At 31.2% G+C, this 24,854-nt stretch overlaps 1 protein-coding gene across 2 annotated transcripts; it reads left to right on the forward strand.

The window, feature by feature from the left end:
* The first annotated feature begins 13,614 nt into the window (after positions 1-13,614).
* LOC100818456 (protein SMAX1-LIKE 6) lies at positions 13,615-19,552 on the forward strand. 2 transcript variants are annotated; one of them, XM_006596360.4, is made up of 3 exons: positions 13,615-15,261; positions 16,497-16,728; positions 17,460-19,552. In XM_006596360.4, exons 1-3 carry the CDS (start codon positions 14,096-14,098, stop codon positions 19,368-19,370), a joined length of 3,309 nt encoding a protein of 1,102 aa, XP_006596423.1. In that variant the 5' UTR covers positions 13,615-14,095; the 3' UTR covers positions 19,371-19,552. The 2 variants fall into 2 exon arrangements, with proteins under 2 accessions (XP_006596423.1, XP_006596424.1); XM_006596361.4 differs by having other exon boundaries at positions 13,616-15,261; positions 17,484-19,552.
* Positions 19,553-24,854: the final 5,302 nt, after the last annotated feature.

Here is a 24,854-nt window from a genome sequence, read left to right on the forward strand (position 1 = left end):
ATCCCATCTCGCCTCCCTGTCATGAGTACCATGTCTATGTTTGTTTTTTTACTGTGTTAAACCCATACGGATTGACAATTTGTATGGTACATGCGAAAAGGGAATTCATATGACCATATGGATCGACAATCATATGGATCACACGGATCGACAATCATATGGATCACACGGATTGGCAATCACAAACTCAATGTGAACTGCGAACGAACCACCGTGACAATGCACCTCGATAAAACCAACCACAACATGAAAGGAGAAGCTTAGCCAATAAAAAAACGCAACTGAATGGTGTAAGAAGAAAACAAAGAAGGAAGGAACAAAGAAGAAGTAAAAAGGGATAAGGTTGGAATTTTAAAAATATGTTGGGTGTAGAAGAAATGTTAATGGTGTAGGAAGAAAATCCAAAGGCTTTGTTGGACTTGTAAGAAGGTATTCTATAAGGCCCAAATTCAAATGAAGGGTATATATGTGATAATAAAAAAAAATCGAAAAAGTTAAATGGGACTGTACTTAGCCAGAAGGTGAAGTTGATATGGCAAAAGCCTGAATTCTATTGTGGTGGTTAAGACAGTTGCACACGGTAATACAGGGAGAGAAACAAGTTTATGGATCCTCTAACCAAATCAAGTTTTTCACATCCAATTGGGCTCGTTAATTACTTATTGCTGTCCTCTCATGGTCATGTCTCAGGTTTTGCCATTGGAGTTTCTGTTTCTCTTGTTATTTCAATGTAATGTTTCCCCTTTCTTTGGGTTAATACCCATTTTTTTACATATAAATTAGATTAATTATTTTAAATAAAAATAATTTTAAGATTTATATTTTATTTTTTAAAAATATTTCAACATGAACCATTTTAGAAATTTTTTCTGAACCTCATCTTTTAATTTATCATTTTCATTTTGTCTCTGAATTAAATTTTAATATTTTTAAAAAATTATCAATAATAAAAAAAATAACCTTGTATCACAATTTAAATTTTTTATTATAAATTTAAATATAATTTATTTGTACAAAATAATTTAATTATTTATTATGAACTTTAAGTATAACAATTTATTTATTATAAAATTTAATTATATAACATAAATATTTGTCTTGTGCATTACACGTACTAAACTACTAGTTAAATACAAAAATGAAGTCTAATCTCATTTTGGAAGTCTCAGTTCCTAAATCAACATTATCTAAACCAAACGGGTTATCATATTGATTAAACTAATGAATTACTAATAAAACTGCATATATATATATATATATTGTATAAAAAAAATTGTCATACATATATAATATATTAACTACATGCTTTGGTGAGTTGCTTAAAATTAATTTGAGCATCAAATAGAATTTCATTCAAATCCGTATTCCCACTTTAAATTTTAGCTCGCTAAGTGTGTTTAGTTTTTAAACTTTGACGTCTTTAAGACTATGTGACACTCATCCAAACACATGTTAAATTGAAGAGTTCAATTTTAGCTCCTCAAAGAAGACTTGTGGTTATTGGTGAGTGTTGAACATTGTGCAAAATTTTCTAGTTTGGGAGCTTACTGAATAATGTATCAAAGTAGTTGACTTACATTGGGCAATGCAATCAAGATTGAGTCACCAGTTCTATCTGATTTAATTCAGTTCAAAGAAAGTTTAGATGAATTGAACACAATTTCAATCTAAAGAACTAACTAAACCAAATCATAAATTGGACTTTCAATTCAACTAAACGAATGGATGAATTCGACCCCAATTTAATAACACTGTCCCAAATACGTCTTCCTCTCTCAAGTAAACGATTTTCAAATTACATTACCCAAATTGCACTATACAGTTCAATAAATCCATATTTTACAAAGGAGAAATATCTTGAGATACATTCTTCTTTACATGTAAACATTAGAGGATATGCATTTATGGCAATCAATAAAATTGATTTGTTTATAAAGTGCAACATTTAAATAATGCATTGGGTTATGCTTTTTAATATTCTTTCATTAATTAATTTTTAATCATTATTCTAAGTACAATATTAATAAAATAGAAATAAAACAATAGCGAATAGTACCAGATAATTACGAATGGAATTTGCATGGGCAAGGCAAACCAGTAGGAACCAAGTGCATATCACAACAATAAGAAGGGCAAAAGAAAATGATAAGGAAGTTGACAAAGGGCATTTGACATTGATTGGTAGTTACCATTCCAAACAACTATTAGATAAGAATTTAACCTTTTTTTTAATTGAGATGGATATATTATTAAAGGAAAAAAATATAGTTATAACCATTGATAAATAAATTATTTTTTAAAATTGGTTAGCCATCAGTCGAGATTCAAAAATTAATTCTTTGAGATATTATTATTCATTTTATGCAATTAAACTCTAGCCATATGCTTATAGGTTAAATCAATAATTAATATTGTAACAATTTTATAATTTATCGTGTATATATTTTATCATATTTAACTCTTTTAAAGAAAACAAAAAATGGAAGGGAACGTTTAACGAGGGAGAAGTTTTTCTTTAGCCTGAGAATCATAATTCTTAGAAATAAAATTTATTTGGTTGGTTATTGAAATTTTTTATATAAGTTTTATAGGAACTAAAGTGTTACGCATATTTTTATTAATTATTTATCGTATTATATAATTTAATAAAGAATAATATGATATTTTTATCGTGATAAAAGAAAAATTAAACCTAGTAGAGTAAGATTTTCACCTATTGATGAAAAAAAATTCATGAGAATCTACTTAAAAAAAATATTTTCAGGAAATATAATTTTTTTCAGGAATATTTTTTTTAATGCATACCTAACCCAATCTATGATTCCTAATTCCTAGGAAATTAAAAACTTATTTCCTACCGAACACCCTCCAAAGGAAAATAAAAAATATATCTATCATTAATCTTATTTAAAATATGTTATTGTTTAAACTAATTTTAATTTTTTTACATAAACTAATTTTAAATTAATGGATAGATTTTTTAACTTTTCATATTTTCTTATTTTAGAAAAATTAAATCTTATTTTATCATAACCTTAATCATTAATTTTCCAAATAGTTATTATAATCACTTACAACCTATCCTTTACACTGATTCATATTCATATCCAAAACCTAGCTACTAGATGAGAGGACGGAACTCAACGAGTAAAGGCAACCTTCTAACTACTTATGCAAATGTTAAATGGTTTTCAACCATGGAGAGTGAGAAGTTGCCAAGTTGGAAGATGTTCTTTACCGAAAATATTACAGATTTAGGAAAATCCAATATGAGATTTATTTGTTAAGGTGTACTTATTTATTTATTTAGAAGAGACGTTTTAATTAATTACACCTTAAATATGTTTTAAAAAACAAATCATTTTAACATTAATACGTTAGCCACTATATATAGATATTATATACACTCGTTTACTTTTTTAAAAATATCTTAAGAAGTTGCAAATTTGAATATATTTAAAGCAAATAAAATAGGTTAGTATATTTACTATAGTAGTATTTAAGAATTCATGTCTAACATACACGTAGATATCCATTATCCAATACATTCAAACCTAAAATAATGGTCCTTAAACAAGTTGTCCTCATTTCCTTTCCTTTTATGACACCTTTTCCCACCATTTAAAGGTCTTTTTCACGTTGAGAATAGGAGTCGCGTCAAACCAAAATCCATATCTTATCGTTAAAGTGATCAAAAGTCTATTTGTGGCATAGACTGAGTGAAGAGTAGAGATTCAACACTGATCGTCTCCCTTGTGTCCCTAAAAAAAATACAAAAAATACGATTTTTTTTAAAAAAAGAAGATTAAAATGAAAATATTTAAATAATTAAATATATTATAAGAATTAGAAACATGTTTCTTTTTTATATATATATAAAAAAGCGTTTTCCATACAACAGATGGTTAAAGACTTGATACACGATCAGTAGAAGCCAAGTCTTGGAAGAATTAATGAAGATAAGATTTGCAAGTTTTTTCTTTTTAAATAACTCTAGATAAGATGTTCTTAATCATAGCTATCTACCAAGCAACTTGTTTGTTATTGGTAGTATATGTAATGAATCAATCATGTATGCTAAGATTTAGCAATTTATAATATACTCTTCTAATTATAAGAAAATTATATGCCTAAATCAGTTTTACACTCAAACTTATATGAACTATGTATGCTTATTTACTATGCTATACAGTGGCAGATGCTTTTGGGGTGCACAGAAAATGGAAGATAAAAAATACAGAAATAAGATTAAATTTTAAAAGCAAAAGTAAAATTAAAAATGAAAATATAAAATAACTAAGAGGTAAGATGTATAGGAGCATAATTAGTTTAAAAAAAAAAGTAATAATTATATATATAAATATATGTTTTATTTAAATATCTTTCTAAATCTTAAAGCAAAAATATTGTGAAAAACTATTTATCTATATTAAAAATACAATTAGCAATATAGTATTACTTTATGTTGTTTTGAAGGTTGACTCAAGGGTGAATCTATTAAAATTCAAGCTTTAGGCTCATTAAAAAAAATATTTACCATTAAATTTTATAAAAATATAAGTATTAAATGTCACATATATTGGTAAAATGGATTAACATATACCATTATTTTTTTTTAAAACTTCTCTTAAAGATTGTTTTGCATCTCACTCACGTTAAATCGGTTTTAGTTTCCTTTATATAAAATGCATGTGTTAAAAAAACTATAATATGACAATTAGAAAGCAAAAAGATGTTCAAGAAAAATAATAAAAATAAATGAAAGCTAACCTTGACAAGCAGTCCATAATAATATTTTCTTTTATTAATAAAAACAGGAAAGGGAAAAATGACTATGGTCTATTATTTGCCCCCGAGAAAGGATAAAATCAAAGACATTGACAACAACACTTTTAGAAGTAGTAATTATGAGAGAACCATTCCGAATAATCTCAGATGATAATCATGGAATGAAGTCTTCATAAAATGATGGGGGGAATAGTGCCTAAAAGGCATGACACTTGTCGACTTAGCGATTGACTTAGATAAAGTTTATATTTCGGTACCAAAACAAAAAGGTTTATACTTTTAAGTTTTTGTTAGAATTTCTTATGGTTATAATACAAGGTACACCGTGTTATTATTTAATTAATTAAAACTTTGTATTTATAAATAAGATTAAAAAATAAACAAATAAAAAGAATTCTATTATAATTATATATTTTTTTTATTGAAATTGGTATATAACTATTAAAATTACATAGTATATTGCGTATGTGTTATCTTAAAAGAAAAATTAAAATTAGATATCAATTGAAATTATTCTTTTTGGTAGTTAGGGATAACACATGAATAAATCACCAAAAATATTTTTCCAAACCATTATTCCCTCTCTTAATTTATTCCTCAAATAATAAAATTATGTAAGTAATTTCTGAAGAATTAAATATCTATAAATTTAGTTCTTAAGTAATAGTTTAAAAATCAATTTAAATAATTTTTTAATATTAGTATTTTAATATTTTTAACACTAATTAAGTAATATTTTGAACTTTTACTTTAGAAATCACATTGGGGAAGGCTAAAGCTTCACATATATATGAAATTGGTAGTCTATTTGATATAAAAAAATATTTTATTTTAAAATGAATACAAGTTTATTTTTATCGGTATGAATCAAATTTGAGTATTAAAATATTACAATAGCATACCCACACTACTCAATCAAATGAAATAACTAAATTCTCTTACTATGAATAAAATTGGTAAGTGTGACTTAACTTTCTTTATCTTTGTTACATTGATTCATTTGATAACTCTAAGAAGTTGAGAATCAAACAAGTTGGTGATTACATTCTTGAATTTGGAGACTATCTAGCATCTACAAAAGCCTATTCTAATGTGCCTTTTTAGAAGGAAAATAAAATGAAAGGAAAAAAATAAAATTTTATTTTTAAGTTTTTCACTGAGAGTCTAGGAGATGACAAGATTAGCCTAACTCATTGGTTTGACTCAAAATTTAATTGTCACTAAACTTTCATTGTTTTATAAATTTTATCAAATTTTAATTTTGCAAATTTTATCATTAAATTTTCATAATTTTGTAGATTTTATCACTCAAATTTATTTTTCTACAAATTTTATCATCCAACTTTTAACATTTCATAAATTTTTCCATTCAAATTTTTTATTTGTCTGCATTTTACCATCACATTAGTAACAAAACAACATTATTTTATTTTATCTTTAACTTTTTTATCACATAAACAATGATAGTAAAATGCAGAAAAATTAAAAACTTAGGTGAAAAAATTCACAAAAATAAAACTTGAATGATAAAATTTGAAAAATAATAAAATTTATAATTAAGCCAACAATCTATAAATAAGGATGATTTGAACTCTTAAAATTCAGACAAAAAATTGGCCCAACATGCTAGATGGTTTAGGTCGAGCCCTAAAATGTTGGCTAGAAAATAATCAACTCTCTTTAGTTCGATATTATTTGTTATTTTAATATTTTCTTAATTATAAAATTTACATAAATTGAAGCTTAAAAAATCATATCAGGCTAGGCTAAATAACATGTTGTTCTTAAAGAAATGGCTAGGCTAAATAACATGTTGTTCTTAAAGAAATCTAAACTAATTCATTTTTAAAAGTGTATTTAATTTGCAATTAAGAAATCTCAAGCATTCATTCATTCAATGGAGATTCTTGTTTGCATGATGCAAACCCATCCCCGAACACACATTACACCAGCTTGATTGGGCAACTCATGTTGTCACCTTTATATTATGTAAAAAAAAAAGTAAAAGAAAAAAAAATGTGTATAGGAAAATATAATAAGAAGAGTGATATTAATGTACTTTTACTGTGGTCTGCCCTAAACATAGTAATATTCGAAGAAGTTTTTTGTGATACGAGTACTGGACTAAATGCATTGCTGTTGTAGTAGAAAAATAAATTAACTTAGATTTTTTCCAAAATAAGAAATGCCCTCTCTCTCTCTCTCTGTCCTATAAGATTCACCACCACCACCTTACCTAAAGTAGATCAATTATGAAGGAACCTGCACCACTAAATAATTCACTAACTATTTTAAGCAGCTTATTGTGCTTTCCATTTTTGTTGCCAACAATGCTTGTACTTATTCAGAATAGAAACCACTACTACATCGCACACAACTTTCACGCGCTGTCAATTATTATCTTCCCTAACCATTGTGATTGGAGTGTAACATGCACGCTGCTATATATTGTTCTTATTTTGATTCTCTTAGGTACGAATTAATACAATTGTGGACATGGTAGAGTTTTATTATACACAAAGAGAGAATATGTGCACATGTGTGCTACATCGAATCCAACTAATTTGATAACACTATGCAGTATAGGCCTAATATGGTGCAATTACCATACTGTGCAGCCTGCAATCAAATAATGTCGTTAATTTCAACGTGTCTATTATATTTTATATTCTTCACTTTTTTATTTTATTTTACTTTATAAAAAAAATTATTTATGTTTCCTAGCAAAATTTAGTAATAGGCAGGAGAAGTGGACAACCTATTACTAAGGTGGGCAATGTGGATGCAATATATCTAAGATTAAACGCATGTTTGAATAGCACTTAGAGGTATTGCAGCGTTTGTTATGAGACAAATCCAACCGATAAAGGCAGAAATAATAGTCATAATTCATTTGCAAACATAATTATGAAGGCACTTGAACATTCAAACATGCCTTAAATCTAAGAGTTGAACATTCAAACATGCCTTAAATCTAAGAGGAGAGAAATGTTTCAGTTAGTACATGTTTAGATTAAAATTCACAAATGTAAATTTGAATTAAAATAATATTGTAAATTTAAGTTCAATAAAAATGAGTTTATTATAATATGTTTAACTTATATTTTATTTGCATATCATTTATCACATGAGAGAAATAAACAAAAAAAATAATATTATATATTTTTATTATTATATATGCATCACATCTAAAAAAAGAGAAGTATTATTTGTCCAACAATTCATTTTATTCCGTTAATTTTTTAAACAGTAGGATGAATTCTAAAATCTTTATTACATTTTATTTTTAAATATGCAAACAATAAAATGACATTTTTGATAATTTCTATTCCATATTATATTCTAGTCAACTTTATTCTATTTTTCATCACCAACCTAAATATATATATTCTAAGGTTAATCTTGCGTTAGATTACAATTAGGGGTAAATAAGCAGGTCCACCTATCCCGCGTAAGTTTGCATTGACAACGGATCAGGTCAGTCCGCCTCACACTCTTTACATGAATCTAAAATATTGATCCGTCTTCGCCCCGCGAGCCAAATGGACTAGTCCGTGGGTCTATTTTTTTAAAAAAATATAATTTTTAAAAAAATATATTTTTTCTCTTAAAAAATAGTCAATTAGACTCAATTATATATATATATATATATATATATATATATATATATATATATATATATATATATAGATATATATTTTTTTTCTTTAAAAAAAAGTCTTAATAAATCTCTAAAAAATACTTAATTATAAAAGTTAGCACAATCAAATAAATTTTCAACATAAATGCAAAAAAAATTTGGACTAAGCTTATAAGATTAATTGGATTTGGATTGAACTTAACTAATGGTTGTGGGTTTGCGGATCAACCCACGAACTTCGTGGGCCAAACATGCATAGTCCGTGAATTATGCGGGGCGGGTCTAAAATCTTATATAGTCATAGATTATTAAAAAAATTGGTCCATAACTAATCCAAAGTTTTTAATTTGAAATATATATATTAAGGTTAATCTTGCGTTAGATGATGATTAAGAGTGGATAAGCGGATTAGTCTGCCCTGCGTAAGGTCCATAACTGATTCTGCGGGTCGATCCATGAACCTAAATCCATTTAGTCATCTCTAATCATGATTAACCTCTATATAATTTAGACTTTCCTCTATATAATTTGGCCAAAAAATCGGATCTAAAGGCAAAAAATATATTATTTTTAAACTAATCCAAAGTAAAATGTAAGTTTTTGTGGATTTTTTATTTTTTATTTTTTATTTCAAACTTGATTGAAATTCAGCTATCAACAGCCCTATTGTTGATTTTCACTGATACTTACCTCAAATTGACCAATCACTAATCAGTCAACTAATCTAATTTATCAATTGAAAACCTTGTCATGGGGAGATGTCTGCATTCCACTTTTGGATGGAGTGAAAAGTCCCAAAACCCCCTGCGAGATTCTTCTTTGTTATTTAACTCAAATACTCAATCACCTTTTTTCAGAAAAGTCCCGATATCAGCACCAGATCCTCTCTAATGAATTAAAATAGAGAGATAAAATTGTAAAATCCACACAAAAATTTTAATTTTTTTTCTATTTAATCTCAATCAAACAATCTCTTAAGCTCCTTGGGTGAAACTAGAACATGATCATTGATCAGACCAAGGATATCCACGCTTTGTTTCACTTTTTCCTCATAGAACTAAAATAGAAAGCTCATGTTGTTCGGTCCAACATTTTGACTAACAATTACCAAACTTTTCATCAATGCCTCCCTCACATAGCTCTTTCAAAAAATCAAAAGGTCCTCTTCCTAGTGGATTTCCGACAAACAGTGCAGTGTTCAATTCAAGGACTGTGTACAAAATCAAAAAAGCTATTCATAAATCAAAAAAATGCAACTTACAATTTGTCCCTTTCATATACTTCACGTCCATAGACAGTGCAAGTTTAGATGTATACAAAAACAAAGAAAAAAGTTCATGACAAAAACTGTACACACACAATATATATATATATATATATATATATATATATATATATATATATATATATATATATATATATTTCTTTTTTTTTCATTATTTAAAAACCCCACAAGTTCCTTAAGCAACGTTTTAGTTGGTGGAACAAATATCCCCCACTGAGTAATATGATAATGATGATACCCGTCACACACACACAGAGAGCATTGACATGACATGAACAGCTATAAAAATCAAGTTGTCGATTAACCATTCCCCTATATCTTTCTTGATTCATGAACTCATCAAACCAAATCTTGTAGTATTACTTATCATGCTTTATTTTTATTTATTTTTTCCTCCTCTTTTTAATTGTGGTTAGACCACTTCCAACGTACCTGACCAAGCAACCTTCAATAATCACTTCTTTTTCCGGAAAAAGAAATCCTTGTAAAAGTTGAGCTAGACGCTTTAGCGTACGTATATTTGTTTTTAACTAGGACCAAAAGAATTACCCAAATTCACACTTACACGACAACCATTTAGAGTATTAATAATATGCGTTGCTAACTGCATTATCTATATTCCTATTTTTTATTTTTTCTAAAAATTGCCATCTGATATTTGTAATATTTCTTCAAACTTTTGGTGTAATAATATATTCTTTTTCGAACCGTTACAGTTTATACAAACGCAAATTACACACTGAAAAAAAAAAATTGTCTAGCGTAATCTCTTCCAACTTTTCTTTTCTGCCTTTTAGTAACTCCTTTCTAGTTCAACACACAACAGTCAGCACCTTATCAAATTCTCATCTTCAATTTTTTTATGCATATCTTTCTTTGTTGAATTAGATTTTATTCGTATATTTTTTTATTATTGCACATTTAAAATCTATTAAGTATTATACTAATTTATTTTTTTAAAAAAATATTTATTTAAATATGATGTTGGTTCTTTGTAAAAGTTATGCAACTCTTAAACCTACACAAGATTAAAAAAGAAAAAAACAAAAAACACACTAAAACAATACACAACAAAGCAAGAATTCAAAGATTGTTAAAGTCTTCTCACTTGTGTCGTTAGTGATTTTAAATCACAAACCATATGAATTTATTAGTATTATTATTATCATCACGGTTATTGTCATAATTATTTTTGTTATTATTATTATTAAGGAATTTTTAAATGATGACTTCACTGAAAGAAAGAAAATAAAAAATAAATATTAAAAAAAATTAACTCAATTAATCCAATAAAATATGCGAATTATTATAAATTTATGATATTATTTTTTACTTTTATAAATAGAAAAATGAAAAAATTAAATAAGTAAAAAAGAACAAAAGGTCTCTGTCGACTCAAAAGCTTGACCGTGACCTCCTTCTGCCCCCATTTGCTTAAGTGGTTGGGCACGGCATCTGTCTCGCTCTCGCTCAACCACCGTGAAAGACAAAAGCACTCGCAAGCCCAAAGTATTTTTTGTTTATTGATATGTCTAAATTATATGATTTTCTATTTCTAAAAATAAAATTGCCAAACCTTCCAATAAGAAAAATGTGTTATATATTCATTATTTTAATTTTTATATTTAACTTCACAGAAATGAAATTTTGAAGAAAAATTATTGATTTTCTGTTTTGTTTTTTCTTAATCTAAAAAATAATAGTTGAAATTGTATGCCAATAATATTTAAAATTATAAAAATACATTTAGAAAGTTTATTTATATTAAACTAAATTCAAATATAATACATCAATTTCCATAAGAAATTAGTTTTCTTAGAAAAAAATATAAACTTAATTGCATTCGTAAATGATATATTTGATAAAAAAAAATATAATTAAATTATTCTTAAATATAATTTTAATTTTTTCAAATCATAACTTAAATAATAGTAAAAATAAGAAGTTACTTCTTATTAAACAAACCATAGTGCTGTAAAAAAAATAAATTAAACAAGTCATAGTGTACCGGATTTGACTACTCTGCACTAAGTATCTGTAAATGTGTATTTACTATCAGTTTAAAGTTAAATGAGATGATAACGCATTATGAATATTAAAAAAATGCATTACGAATTGAATTGTTTATATATATATATATATATATATATATATATATATATATATATATATATATATATATATATATATAGAGAGAGAGAGAGAGAGAGAATGAAATGAAGTTGGTTATTACTTATGAGTTTCAAATTTCAGTATCGGGTTTAACTTTATGTTATTGAATTCTTTCGAAACTTTTTTGAGTGATGTTGAAAGTTTGTGAAAGATCTGATGGCATGAATAATTGTATTTGTACTAACACCAATTATATTTGCATATTTGTTTGTGATGATTTAGTAGATAAGATTAGACGAAAAATAAGAAAATTTGGTAAATTCAATTTTTAAAAGATGCTGTACTAATAAACAATGGGCCGAAGTATTGTTATATTTTTAGTCTTAAATTTGAAATATTTTTTAATTTTTATTTTGGTTTTCAATTAAAAAATTGATTTTTTTAAAAAAAATTGTTAAATGCTGATTTTAGTTTCTTAACTTTCCTCTTGAGAGGACTAAAAAAAAATTAAATATATGTTATTTTTTCTTTCTCAAATTCACTTTGCAGATTAAAAATAACATTATATAAATTTAAGGATTGAAAAGAATAAATTTTTAGTTGACGGATCAAAATAAAAAAAAATCTCAAATTTAAGAAATTAAAAACATTTAAGCTTAAATAATGTTTAAAAAAAGTTATACTACACATGTGGTTATATTAATAGATTGTGTTTAGATATTTATATATCTCTTTTTTTTTTTGTTCCCACAAATTTTCTCTTTTGAATATAGTTGGACATTAAATATGAATATTTATAGAAATTTAAACCTTGTTCATGATTTATTGTGGAAGACTAACCCCTTCCAATAAATTTTACACTGGATGGTGATACCTATATCTTTTGATTATATAGATAATAACATATTATATATTTACTATTTTATATAAGTAAAAACATATTATGTAATTAATATTTTATAGAGTTATATATAAGTTATATCATGTTCAATATCTTTTAATAAGATTTTTAATTATTTTTTAAATTTAGTACTTAAACTTATATTTACTGTTTAATTAGATCCTTTAGTCTATCTATTATTATGAAAAATTAATCACAATAACCCATTAGTCCCTGAACTTATCATCGTTACCTTTGCAAATCTTCACTCGGTATTCTCATCTCTCCAGTTTAGTATTTTCACCTTTCTAAACCAGCATCTTCACTTGGTTGAAAACACTTGAGGTCTTAATAAATTACACGATCAAATTATGAATTATACAAACAAAAGAATATTGTTTTTTAGCATTCAAAAATAAATTATCTGTCTGTATTTCGTCATTATCAAATTTAAAATCAACTTTATCCAATTCAATTTTGTAAACACTCAATTCAAATATACACCAAGTCTATTTGATTTAAACTTTTATGTGTATTTAAAATAATTTATTATTATTGGTTGAAGCAAAACCTTGAACTAAGTCTCTTGAGTCTAGATGACTTGAGTAACACTTAGTATGAGGGTATATTTTCTGTTTTCATTTTTAAAAAATAACTACATTTTTTATTTCTTCGAAAAAAGCTAAGAATATTAATTTGTTATTCTCAATTTTGAGTCTGTTTTTTTTTATTTTTTTTTATATTTTCTAAAATTTAAACAAACCATATTTTGACTATTATTTTAATTTTCTTTAAAAATAAAAAGCAACCAGCAGCAGCATAACTATTAAGTCGACCTTTTAAAAGATAGCTTTCCATATAAAGTCATTTCAGAGGAATTAAATCCTCATTTATCAAAGGCACACACCCAAAAGGAGAGTGAGGTAGAGAGAATCTTAGCCCACCATCTGTTCGATGAAACAATAAGGTCCCACCCCACCATAATATCCCCATTGAAACCCAAACAATACACTAACACCATCTCCTCTTAATAAAACTATCACCCCCACAACACCAACATCATCACCATTCACCATAACCTCACTCTGCTCCTCCCTCTTGTCTTCTCTTCTCCAATAAATTATTCCACACAAAGAACAAGTAAAACCCAAACCACAACAATTTTCTAATTTTCTTATTTTATTCTAATTGTTAATCTTCATCATCATCATCATCTCTCTACTAAAGTCCAAACCCTAGCACCTGGTTCCCAGATAACGCTACATTTTATTTATTTCCCCTCTCCCCCTATAATATTATTAATTTTTTATTTATTTATTTAATTTAATATCACACACTCCACTTATTTTTTAAATATCATTATTGTGATTACTATATATGTTCGCCGGCGATGCCGACGCCGGTCAGTGTAGTGAGGCAATGCTTAACCGACGAGGCCGCGCGTGCACTCGACGACGCAGTCGCCGTCGCGCGCCGACGCAGCCACGCTCAGACGACGTCGCTCCACGCCATCTCCGCGCTCCTGGCTCTCCCCTCCTCCGCCCTGCGCGACGCGTGCGGCCGCGCGCGCTCCGGCGCCGGCGCCGGCACCAGCGCCGCCCGATTCTCCGCCGCATACTCCCCGCGCCTCCAGTTCCGCGCCCTGGAGCTCTCCGTCGGCGTGTCCCTCGACCGGCTCCCTTCGTCGAAGTCCACCTCCGCCGGCGAGGAGGAGCCGCCGGTGTCGAACTCTCTCATGGCGGCGATAAAACGCTCTCAGGCGAACCAGCGGCGGCACCCGGAGAGCTTCCACATGTTCCAGCAAAGCCAACAGGGAACAGCATCGACGTCGTTTTTGAAAGTCGAACTAAAGCACTTCGTTTTGTCGATCCTCGATGACCCTATCGTGAGTCGCGTCTTCGCTGAAGCAGGGTTTCGGAGCTGCGATATAAAACTCGCCTTGCTCCAACCGCCTCTGCCTCCGGTTCAGCACCGGTTCAACTGGTCACCTCCGGTTTTCCTCTGCAACCTCGACCCGGCCCAGCCCGACGAAAATATTCGCAGGATCATGGAAGTTCTCGCGAGAAAAAACAAGAGAAACCCTTTACTTATGGGCGTTTATGCAAAGAGTGCTCTAAAGGGTTTCGTTGAGATGGTTCGGAATGGAAGGGGAGGTTCGGCATTAGGTTCGGAGTTGAGGGTGGTTCGTTTGGAGAGGGAGATTGGGGAGTTTGTGAAAAAGGGTGGGAGTGGGGAAGAGAAATTTGGTGTTAGGTTGAAGGAATTGGAACAGCAATGTGAGGGTTCTGGTTCTGGGGTTGTTGTTAGTTTCGGGGAGATTGAGGTTTTTGTAGGGGAAGATGTTGATGTTGATGTTGTAAGGTTCGTTGTTTCGGGTTTAACGAGGTTGTTGGAGATTCGTGGTGAGAAGGTTTCGTTGCTGGGCGTGGCGGAAACTTCTCATGCTTATTCCAAGTTCTTGGGATTGTTTCCCAATGTAGAAAATGATTGGGATCTTCATTTGCTCACTGTCACTTCTGCCACTCCTTCCATGGAAGGACTCTACTCAAAATCCAGGTTCGTTCTTTTTCTTCTTTTTTTTTTTAAGAAGAAAAATAATTGGTGTCTTTTTTTGGTGTATGAGTTTGAATTTAGGATTTCGTGTAAACTACTCAAAATGGGTTATTATTGGTGTGTACCTTTAGTTCTATTAGTATTAGTTGCGGTTTGATGTACTTGTCGTGTTTTTGGTTGAAGGGAAAATGGGGATGTGTACTATTCAGGTTCTTGCACGTTGATTCGTGTAAATAATAATATAAATGTTACGGAGTTTCGTGAAGAGCAATGCAAAATTGTGGCATGGGGTTCACAAGCGTGGTGGAGGCCATGCACAAATAAATGGTGGGAGTGTAGATTTGAGTTTAATAAATGGTGTGTTTTGTGAACTGAATTTATGGTTTTTGATTGTTCTGAGATCTCTGATGTCTTCCATGTTCTTTTTTTTTTTTTTTTTTCTGTTACTTTTAAAAGGGGGTGTTAAGTTGAAGTCGAATTTTTCTGAATCTGCTTTGCATTCAACTCTAATTTACCTCGCGAAACTCCAAATGTATGTTATGTTTAGTTTTTCTAAATTTTAGAAGATATTGCAATGTTTTGGATGCGATTTTTTAATAGGAAAATAATGAGTCATATGCAATCTGCTGCAATGTACTACTTGCTGGGTAGAAGTCAGGTCTGGAACGGTTCTGTAATGAAAGATACTAAATTTGAGTTTTCACTACCGTGGTCTTATATCATGGCATGTATAAAGCTTTATCATAAAGTGGAGTTTTCATTACCATGATCTTATATCATGGTATTTATAAAACTTGATCAGATGTATTAGACATCCCGGAGAAATGTTCTTACAAAGACCTGGTTGTTCTTGTTCTGCTGACTGCTTGTGTTGGCCAGTATGGACGGCCGCGATGAGCAGTATTTTGATGAATGGTTTGATTCCATTTCTGCATTGCAGGGGCTCTTTTCACTCAGGTTATGAATGTAATTTTGATTATGCAGCTGTTTCTGATATCCTTTCTTGTTATGTATTTTCAGATCCAAATGGATAGTTAGAAACTTGATGAGTTTGTATTTTTCTGACTGCTGTCATGAGATCGTCAATTTCAGTAGTCTATTGTTATGTATGTATTGGCCATAGTATATTTCATTTATGTAGATGATGTCTTGAAATCCTTTTCATTGTGCACACTTTAGCTTCTGACTGTTTCGTGCCTATTGGATCTCACAGTTCCCTGCTCATGATAAACTTACAGCTTGATGGGGTCCTTTGTTCCATTTGGAGGGTTCTTTTCTACACCTGAAATCAGAAGTCCGGTAAGCTGTGCAAACGGGTCTTTTACACGTTGTGACACATGCAATAAAAAATGTGAACAAGAAGTTGCAGATCTTCTGAAGGTAGATCCTTCATCTAGTTATTCAACAAGCTCACACTGGTTACAAAAGGTTGTTAACATGGACGCGCATAGAGGGTCGGACGTGGCAAAGGTTTGTTATGATTGCTAATTATTGCATTTTTCTTGTCCGTTGCATACTGAGATGTCACATGCATATACACATACATGCAACATGGTGGGGGCAATTGCTGTACTACTGATACACATAATAATTTAGAGGTATCCAGTATAATGCTAACCTGCCTAAGAATGTGAAAATAATACTATTTGAATACAAAAAACATAATAATAGTGATTTATATGCAGCAAACCAAATAAAAACAACGGTTCTTTGTCTATTTTCTCCCTCTGAGCTCTCTTTTGTTGAGCCCATGGCATTTAATGATCAAATTGAAAATTATATTAAATATGTTCCTTGAGATGATGGATTTACTGAACTCAGTGGATTATATCTTTCTGAAAGTTTTTGAAGATGATGAAGCACTTTCTATATCCACATGTATCTTTTCCAGTATAGCTTTGGTCTTACTGCATACATCTGCTAATGGATGAAAGGACTTATTTGCTATTAGTATTGGCAAAGAAGAAAATCATACTTGTTCCTTTTATGATAATTCACAACATTTGCAAAAGTTATTCTAGAACATTTTTTCAATGAAATGATAATATCAATTTTATTAGTTATATTTTCACATGAGGAGCTGTAAGTTTTCTTGTGTTTATACCTTGATTTAAATTCTTGGATCCACTATCTGTAAATAATCATGGTTTGCATCACTTACAATATTTCATTGCTTCAATTTATGGCTGCATATATTTAAGAAAGAGCTCCATCATCCAGTGCAGACTAATGAAGAAAACACAAGTTTGAATGATAAAATCTTGGGATTTCAAAAGAAATGGAGTGATATTTGTCAGCGTCTTCATCACACAAGTTCACTACCTCAATTTGATATTTCTCAAACAAGGTCCCAAGCTCCAACAGTTGAGGTTTTACGGTTTGGTCTGGCTTTTAAGGAAAGCAGCAATAAAGACCCATCACACAGTGAATTCCAATATTCTAGTCAAATTTCCTGCATGCCCAAAGAGTTGCATAGTATTTTTCCTTCGAAGCAGTTATCTGTTCCATTACCTTCTGATACAGTCTGCATTAATACTGGAACCGATCATGTTCCAAAAGTTTCAGAGACACTGCAAATTCACATGAACACCCCTTGGGTTGCCCCTTCCCTTATGGCCAATAAGAGTGCACTTGACCACAGATCATCTTCATTCCGTACTCCTGTGACCACAGATTTAGGATTGGGAACGTTATATACATCAACTGCTCAGGATCCAGATACCCCAAAACTACAAGATCAAAGAAAGCATCTTCAGCACCTGTCAGATTCTGTTTCAACTGATTGTGATGGTATGAATGAAAATACTTCTCACCGAATTGCTAGATTTTCCTGCTCTGGTTCAAATTTGGAAGGTAAATTTGATTTAGCAGATTTCAAGTCTCTTGATCGACTTCTCACTGAAAAGGTTGGCTGGCAGGATCAAGCCATATGTGCTATCAGTCAAACTTTGTCCCTTTGTAAATCTGGTGCAGGAAAGCGTAGAGGCTCAAATGGTAGAGCAGACATATGGTTGGCTTTCCTTGGACCCGATAGACTTGGAAAAAGGAAAATTGCTTCAGTTCTTGCAGAGACTATATTTGGAAACCCTGAAAGCCTAATCTCTGTGGATCTTGGCTTCCAGGACAGCTTTTACCCATTGAACTCGGTTTTTGAATACCAAAAATCACGTTGTTATGATGTGCTTAGGAGGAAGACAATTTTGGATTATATTGCTGGGGAGTTGAGTAAAAAGCCACATTCTGTTGTCTTTCTTGAAAATGTAGATAAAGCCGATGTTTTGGTGCAGAATAGTTTGTTGCAGGCAGTAAGAACAGGCAAATTTTCATATTCGCATGGAAGGGTGATTAGCATCAATAACACAATCTTTCTTGTAACCTCAACTGTCTGTAAAGGTAATGGCTCTTTTGTTTTGGAAGAGTCTAAGATGTTTTCTGAGGAAAGAATCCTTGAAGCCAAAAGATGCCAAATGCAATTATTACTTGGACATGCTTCTGAGGATGCCGGAAGAATTGGTAGCACAAATGTTAAGGTTGTACCCGGAAAAGGGTTTTCCAAATCATCATCTCTGAACAAAAGAAAGCAGGCTGATATTAGTGACTCCAAGGAGGGGGCAACAAGCAAGATGCAGAAACAAGACAGTGAGGCATCTCGATCCTATCTTGATCTAAATATGCCTGTAGAGGATGGTGAAGAGGGTGTCAATGATGACCACGAAAGTGAATCCATAACAGAAAACACAGATGCCTGGTTAAGTGATTTCTTTGATCAAATTGATGAGAAAGTGGTGTTTAAGTCATTCAATTTTGATGAGCTTGCTGAGGAAGTATTAAAAAGAATTGGCATGCTATTTCAAAGGACATTTGGTTCAGAGCTTCAGCTGGAAATTGATTATGAGGTAATAACACACATACTTGCTGCTGCTTGGTTATCAGACAAGAAAAATGCAGTTGAGGATTGGGTTGAACATGTTCTTGGCAAAGGCTTTGTTGAAGCTCAGCAGAAGTACCTTCCTGCAGCTCAATATGTAGTAAAACTGGTTAATTGTGAATCCATTTTTGTGGAAGAGCAAGCTCCTGATGTGTGCCTTCCAGCTAGAATTAACACGGACTAAACTTTTCTCACTTGTATTATTCTAATTAGTTGTAAAATGTAGCTTTTAGGATATATAGCATTTGGTAGTCGGCAGCTAATTAATCTCAATTTTTTGTTTTCTCAATCATTGTGTTATAATTTCTATGGTAAATGAATGTGTAATTTTCTATACGGTATACTTATTTAATGCATCTTTTCTTATCTTCCTTTGTCTATAATCTAAGTCCAATATTATTAGTTTGCAAGTGTTGTACACATGATTGTATCTGTTCTACTCGTGCACTTTTTTACACTTTTCCACTACTTTTTGTGTGTAGAATGATGTCAGTGGGTGCCATCTTAATCTAGAACTTTGGCTAATCAAGGGTGCAGATTGAATTTTACATTCTGCCTCTATTGTATTTTTTGTTATGGCACATACATAACTTGTAAAATCCATTTGTCATTGTATTTTCCGAAGGCCATTGATGATTGTAACGAGATGCTATGATCAAGATTCCATGGATACGATCTTATTATGTGTGAAACCACTTCAATTTCTATTCTAAGTTTCGCATGAACTTTGATCCCCATAAGAAATTGGAAACTTCAAATCTCATTTGGAATGTTTTGACTTATGAGGGCCAGGTGATTGCATTTATGACTTGTCCTCGCTCTTCTTTATTCTTGATGTGAATCACTCCTAGAAGATATATTTCAGTTGTTCTTATGCTTTGAGGAATCATCTTGTTGTGTGCATCAAATACAAATAGGCCTTATACGTCTATGAAGGGTGTTGTCACATGCATCCGGAAATCGAACATTGAACATGTGACTTTTAAATTATTAGCACAAAGTTCTAATCAATTGAGTTAATAGATCAAATATGTTATAAAATAATTAATGTTATTATATGTGACACTAAAATTTTGAATGTATATTTAATGCGCATGTAAATTTATATAATAAATTTTGTGATAATTAATTTTGATATAATAGTGAATTTTTTTACATATATAAATTATAAATGAAAATCATAGATTTCATAAAAATTTATATATGTAAACATGTTAATTATTATATTAAAATTAATTATCACAAAATTAATTGTTACATATAACAACATTAATTATTTTATAACATAATTGATCTATTAGCTCAACTGGTTAGAGCGTCATCCTAATAAAACATATTTTTTTAAAAAAAAAATTGTACGGACCACTTACACATTGGACAATATCTGTATAATTTTACGGAAGGACAAAATGAGAATCTTTGCTATTATGCTGGATGTATCAGTAGTTGTTCTGGGTGTGCGTAGCAACACCCCTTTATGAAGTGGCATATATGCTTGCGGTACACTTAGACGAGTTTGTATTCTATCCTATAACCACGGGCTTGCGGCCCAATGTTCACGTACTCATGAATTACTTTTATGGACCCTACCGTGTATCTCTCTTGCAAGTATATTGCCTTTTACAATTTTGTAACATTAAGTCTTTGTTTGGTACTGAGGATAGAAATAGAAAAGATAGAAATAAAAAGAAATTTTTTGAATTAATGTAAAAGGTAAAATGAGTAGGTGTCACATAACTTCCCTTCAATTTCTCTCCCCATCCATCCTCTTTTCCTCCTATCAAACTCAGTCTAAAATCTCTATTGATTTGGTGGAAAAATTTTAAAGTTAAAATCTTTATTGACAACGTTAAAATCTTTATTGTGTTGGATCCTATTTTCACATTAAAATTCCCAACGATTTGTAGGATAATTGTGTTGGTTGTTGCTGGGTTGAAGTTAATTCCTCAATCATCACCATGTAGTATATTAAATTTTTTAATATTAGTATAATATAAAATTATTATTTAACCATTTCCAGTTTAACCATGGTTTACACAGATTCAGTGAAGCAAAGCAAAGAATGGGCTAACTAAACTGTGAGGTGTTCGTGTCTCTTTTTTTTTTCAATATCATAAGTAGAAGTTAAATTCAGTTTAACAGTAGTTTAGTTCTTAAAAACTGAACTGAAGAATAGTTCGCTTCAACTTTTATTCAAGAAATAGTTTGAGTATTTTAGTTTAAGTTGATGTAGTTCAACAATAGTTTGGTACAGTTTGCTTGTTTTTTTAATAGACCTAATCATATTTAATAGTTCAACTAAGATTTTTATAGAACTAGAGAACAACCCCTGTTAGATCCACTCATTCATGGGTTGTTAAGAGAAGTAATTTGTGCTCTCTCACGTGTGGGATCATATTTCAACAAATTTTATTAAGATAAAATATGTTTTTGATCCTTTTAAAATGTGAAGTCTAGAATTGATTCTCCAAATTTTTTTGTCCCATTTCAATTCCTTTAAAATTTTAACATGTTATTATTAATTCAGTATGTTATTTTCATTAGTAAATCCATTATGTTGATTTAGTATTTTAATATGCATCACCATCAAATTTTGTTTTAAAATTGTTGTACAAATGTCTTAAATAGAATCTATGTTCATGCCACATAAGCATATTCACTAATAGAGTTAACACACTAGATGAAGAATAACATGTTAAAATTTTATGGGACTGTCTCTTAGACAGAAATATTTAGAGGAATCAATTCTAAATTTTACATATTTTAAAAGGATAAAAAACATCCTTTAGTCATTATTTTTCGTTATGGAGATTTGAAGTTAACAATATAATATTTTGATATTACTTTTTACAATGCATTTGGCCTATTGAAAGCACAAATGAGTGGATGATTTTCTTTTTTTTTTAGGAAGGAGGTTCTTATAATCTTCATTTAAAGGCAGACATATTCAAAGCACTATTGAACACTAGATATAAGTACGTCTCAAAATCTGTATGTTAAGAATGAATTCGCTTACAATATTTTGAGTTTTTCTATTTTTTTTCATTTTTTTAATGTCTAATGTTTTATTAGACAATTCAATCTTTTAATTTTATTGTTTTTATATTGGATAGATTTTGAATTTTAGTTTGTTACGTTGTGAAAACTTAATTCCTTTTATAGTCTGATAATTTGACCCATCTCAAGGACAGAATGGGGCGGGGAAGGCCAAAGAAATTGGCGTCCCTGCAATCGGATGCGAGCAATGGAGGCAAATCAACCACGCAGAAGCAGAAAGAAGTGTCAACAGAGAGTGAGAAGCGACAAGAAGAGGCAACAGAAGGGAACGATAGCATTGAGCTCATTGAAAGTTTCGAAGAGGGAAACCCTAAAAACAACGGCAAGCAGATTGAGGATCCAATCATGAAGAATACACAGGAAGCTGAGCAATTATGGGTTTACATCATAAAGGGAAATAGGAATACGGCTAATGGAGTGGCGATTCAATATGTGGCTCCAACAATCATTGATGGGAAAGTTGAAGTAGTTTTGGAGGAAGAAGACATTTTATCAGAAATTCGATATTGGGAAACCTCTGCGATTATGTATGTCATTGGAGCAGATTTAAGTATGCATGCGGTGAAGAATTATATGAGCAAAATGTGGAATTTTGTCACGCTGCCTGAAATCTACTACAATGATGAAGGGTATTTTATCCTAAAGTTCAAATCAGTGAAGGATAGGACGAAGGTCTTGATGAGAGGCCCTTATACTTTCCGCAATATGCCAATGGTAGTCTTGGAATGGAGGGAGGATTTCTCAATGGAGAGAGATATGTTGAGAACAATACCAATCTGGGTCAAGCTGCCGCACCTACCCCTCAAAATGTGGAACCCCAAAAGTCTGGGAAGAATTGGAAGCGCCATTGGGAAACCGATGTTTACGGATGAATGCACGACGAGTAAACTGCGAATCACATATGCTTGAATACTGATAGAAGTTGATGTGACACAAAAACTTTGCGAAGAAATTGAAATAAAGGATCACGCAGGTAAAGTGAGACAACAGAGGGTAGAATACGAATGGAGACCTCAGTTTTGCGAACGATGTCAAAAGGTAGGACATGTGTGCAGCAATGAGGTGAAAATTCCTGTTAAAAAATGGATTGTGAAACCAGTGATAGAAGATACGATGGCTGAAGCTAGCAAAATCCAGGAGACGGAACAGCAGATACAAGAAAGGCGAGAAGGGCCAATTATGGAGAGGATAGAGCAAGCACCAGTAACACCTTCAGATAATAGTAAGTGGATAGAAGTGACACGAAAGAGCAAAAGCATCGGAAAGAAGGCTAGATCAGACCCTCATGGTAAAAACATTTTCAGTCAAAATGATGTTCAAACCTTTGATGTTTGGAATGGCTCAAAGGTGCCTCCATGGGAGGTACCATGATTTTGTCGTGGAATGTTCGGGGGCTGAACAGGGTAGCAAAGAACAAAGAGGTAAGCTCCCGCCTCTTTAATCTAAATCCGAAAGTTGCTATCCTTTTAGAAACAAGAGTCCGACAGAACAATTTTGATAAGTGTAAGAAACGACTAGAGAAGAAGTGGCAGGTTATAGAGAACTATAGTCATAGCGTAAATGGAAGAATTTGGATACTTTGGGACGATAAAAGAATTGAGGTGAAAAAGATCTCTTGTACTGATCAAGCTATACATTGTGGTATGTATAATCTTGATGGCAGTTTCATCCAGAGGCTCACAGCTATTTATGCTTCGAATAAAATTGAAGAGCGGAGGAAATTGTGGTTGCATATTGAAGATGTAGGAAAAAATCAGAATGGTGCTTGGAGCCTCATGGGCGATTTCAATAATGTACTGAACATAGAAGATAGAGCTGGTGGGAAAGATGTACAGGAAACAGAATTCGTTGACCTTAGAAGAATGATGGACAATATAGGGATGTTTGATGTGGAAAGAAAAGGAGATAGATATACTTGGTTCAACAAACACACGGAGGGGGCAATATACTCCTGCATTGATCGAGTTCTCGCTAACATTGAGTGGCTGCAACAAAACAGTAATAGGACTCTGCATGTTTTTGACCCGGGTGTATCGGATCATGCGTTATTATTTGTCAAAGATGATGTGAATTCTAGCAAAGGTAACAAAAAATTTAAATTCATTAATCAAGTTACTGAGATGGATGGTTACAAGACGGAGGTGAATAGCAACTGGAACCAACCTATTGGAGGGGACCAGGTCAAGATCCTATGGAAGAAGCTAAGCAGGTTAAAACCAGTACTGATGAAGATGAATAAACCGTTGATGGGCCTCAAACAGCAGATTGAGAACATTAGAAATAAGCTGACAGATGCCCATAATAACCTGAGTCATGATCGTATGAATGAGCAAAGGATTAAGGAAGTGAAGCAACATACCGAAAATCTCTTAAACCTTCAAGAGACTGAAGAGAAGGTGCTGAGACAAAGAGCAAAGGTCGAGTGGATCCGGTTAGGTGACGGCAACAATGCGTTTTTTCATGCCTCTCTAAAAAGCAGGCAGAAAAAGTGTGGTATTACTAAGCTTTTGCAGGAAGATGGGACTGTGGTGCACCAGCAGGAAGACATATCCAATGAGGTGTTAAACTTTTATGGAAAGCTATTAGGTGAAACTCATGAGAAGTTAAAAAG

The sequence above is a fragment of the Glycine max genome, chromosome 14 (assembly GCF_000004515.6).
Source record: "Glycine max cultivar Williams 82 chromosome 14, Glycine_max_v4.0, whole genome shotgun sequence".
Classification (NCBI taxonomy): Eukaryota; Viridiplantae; Streptophyta; class Magnoliopsida; order Fabales; family Fabaceae; genus Glycine; species Glycine max.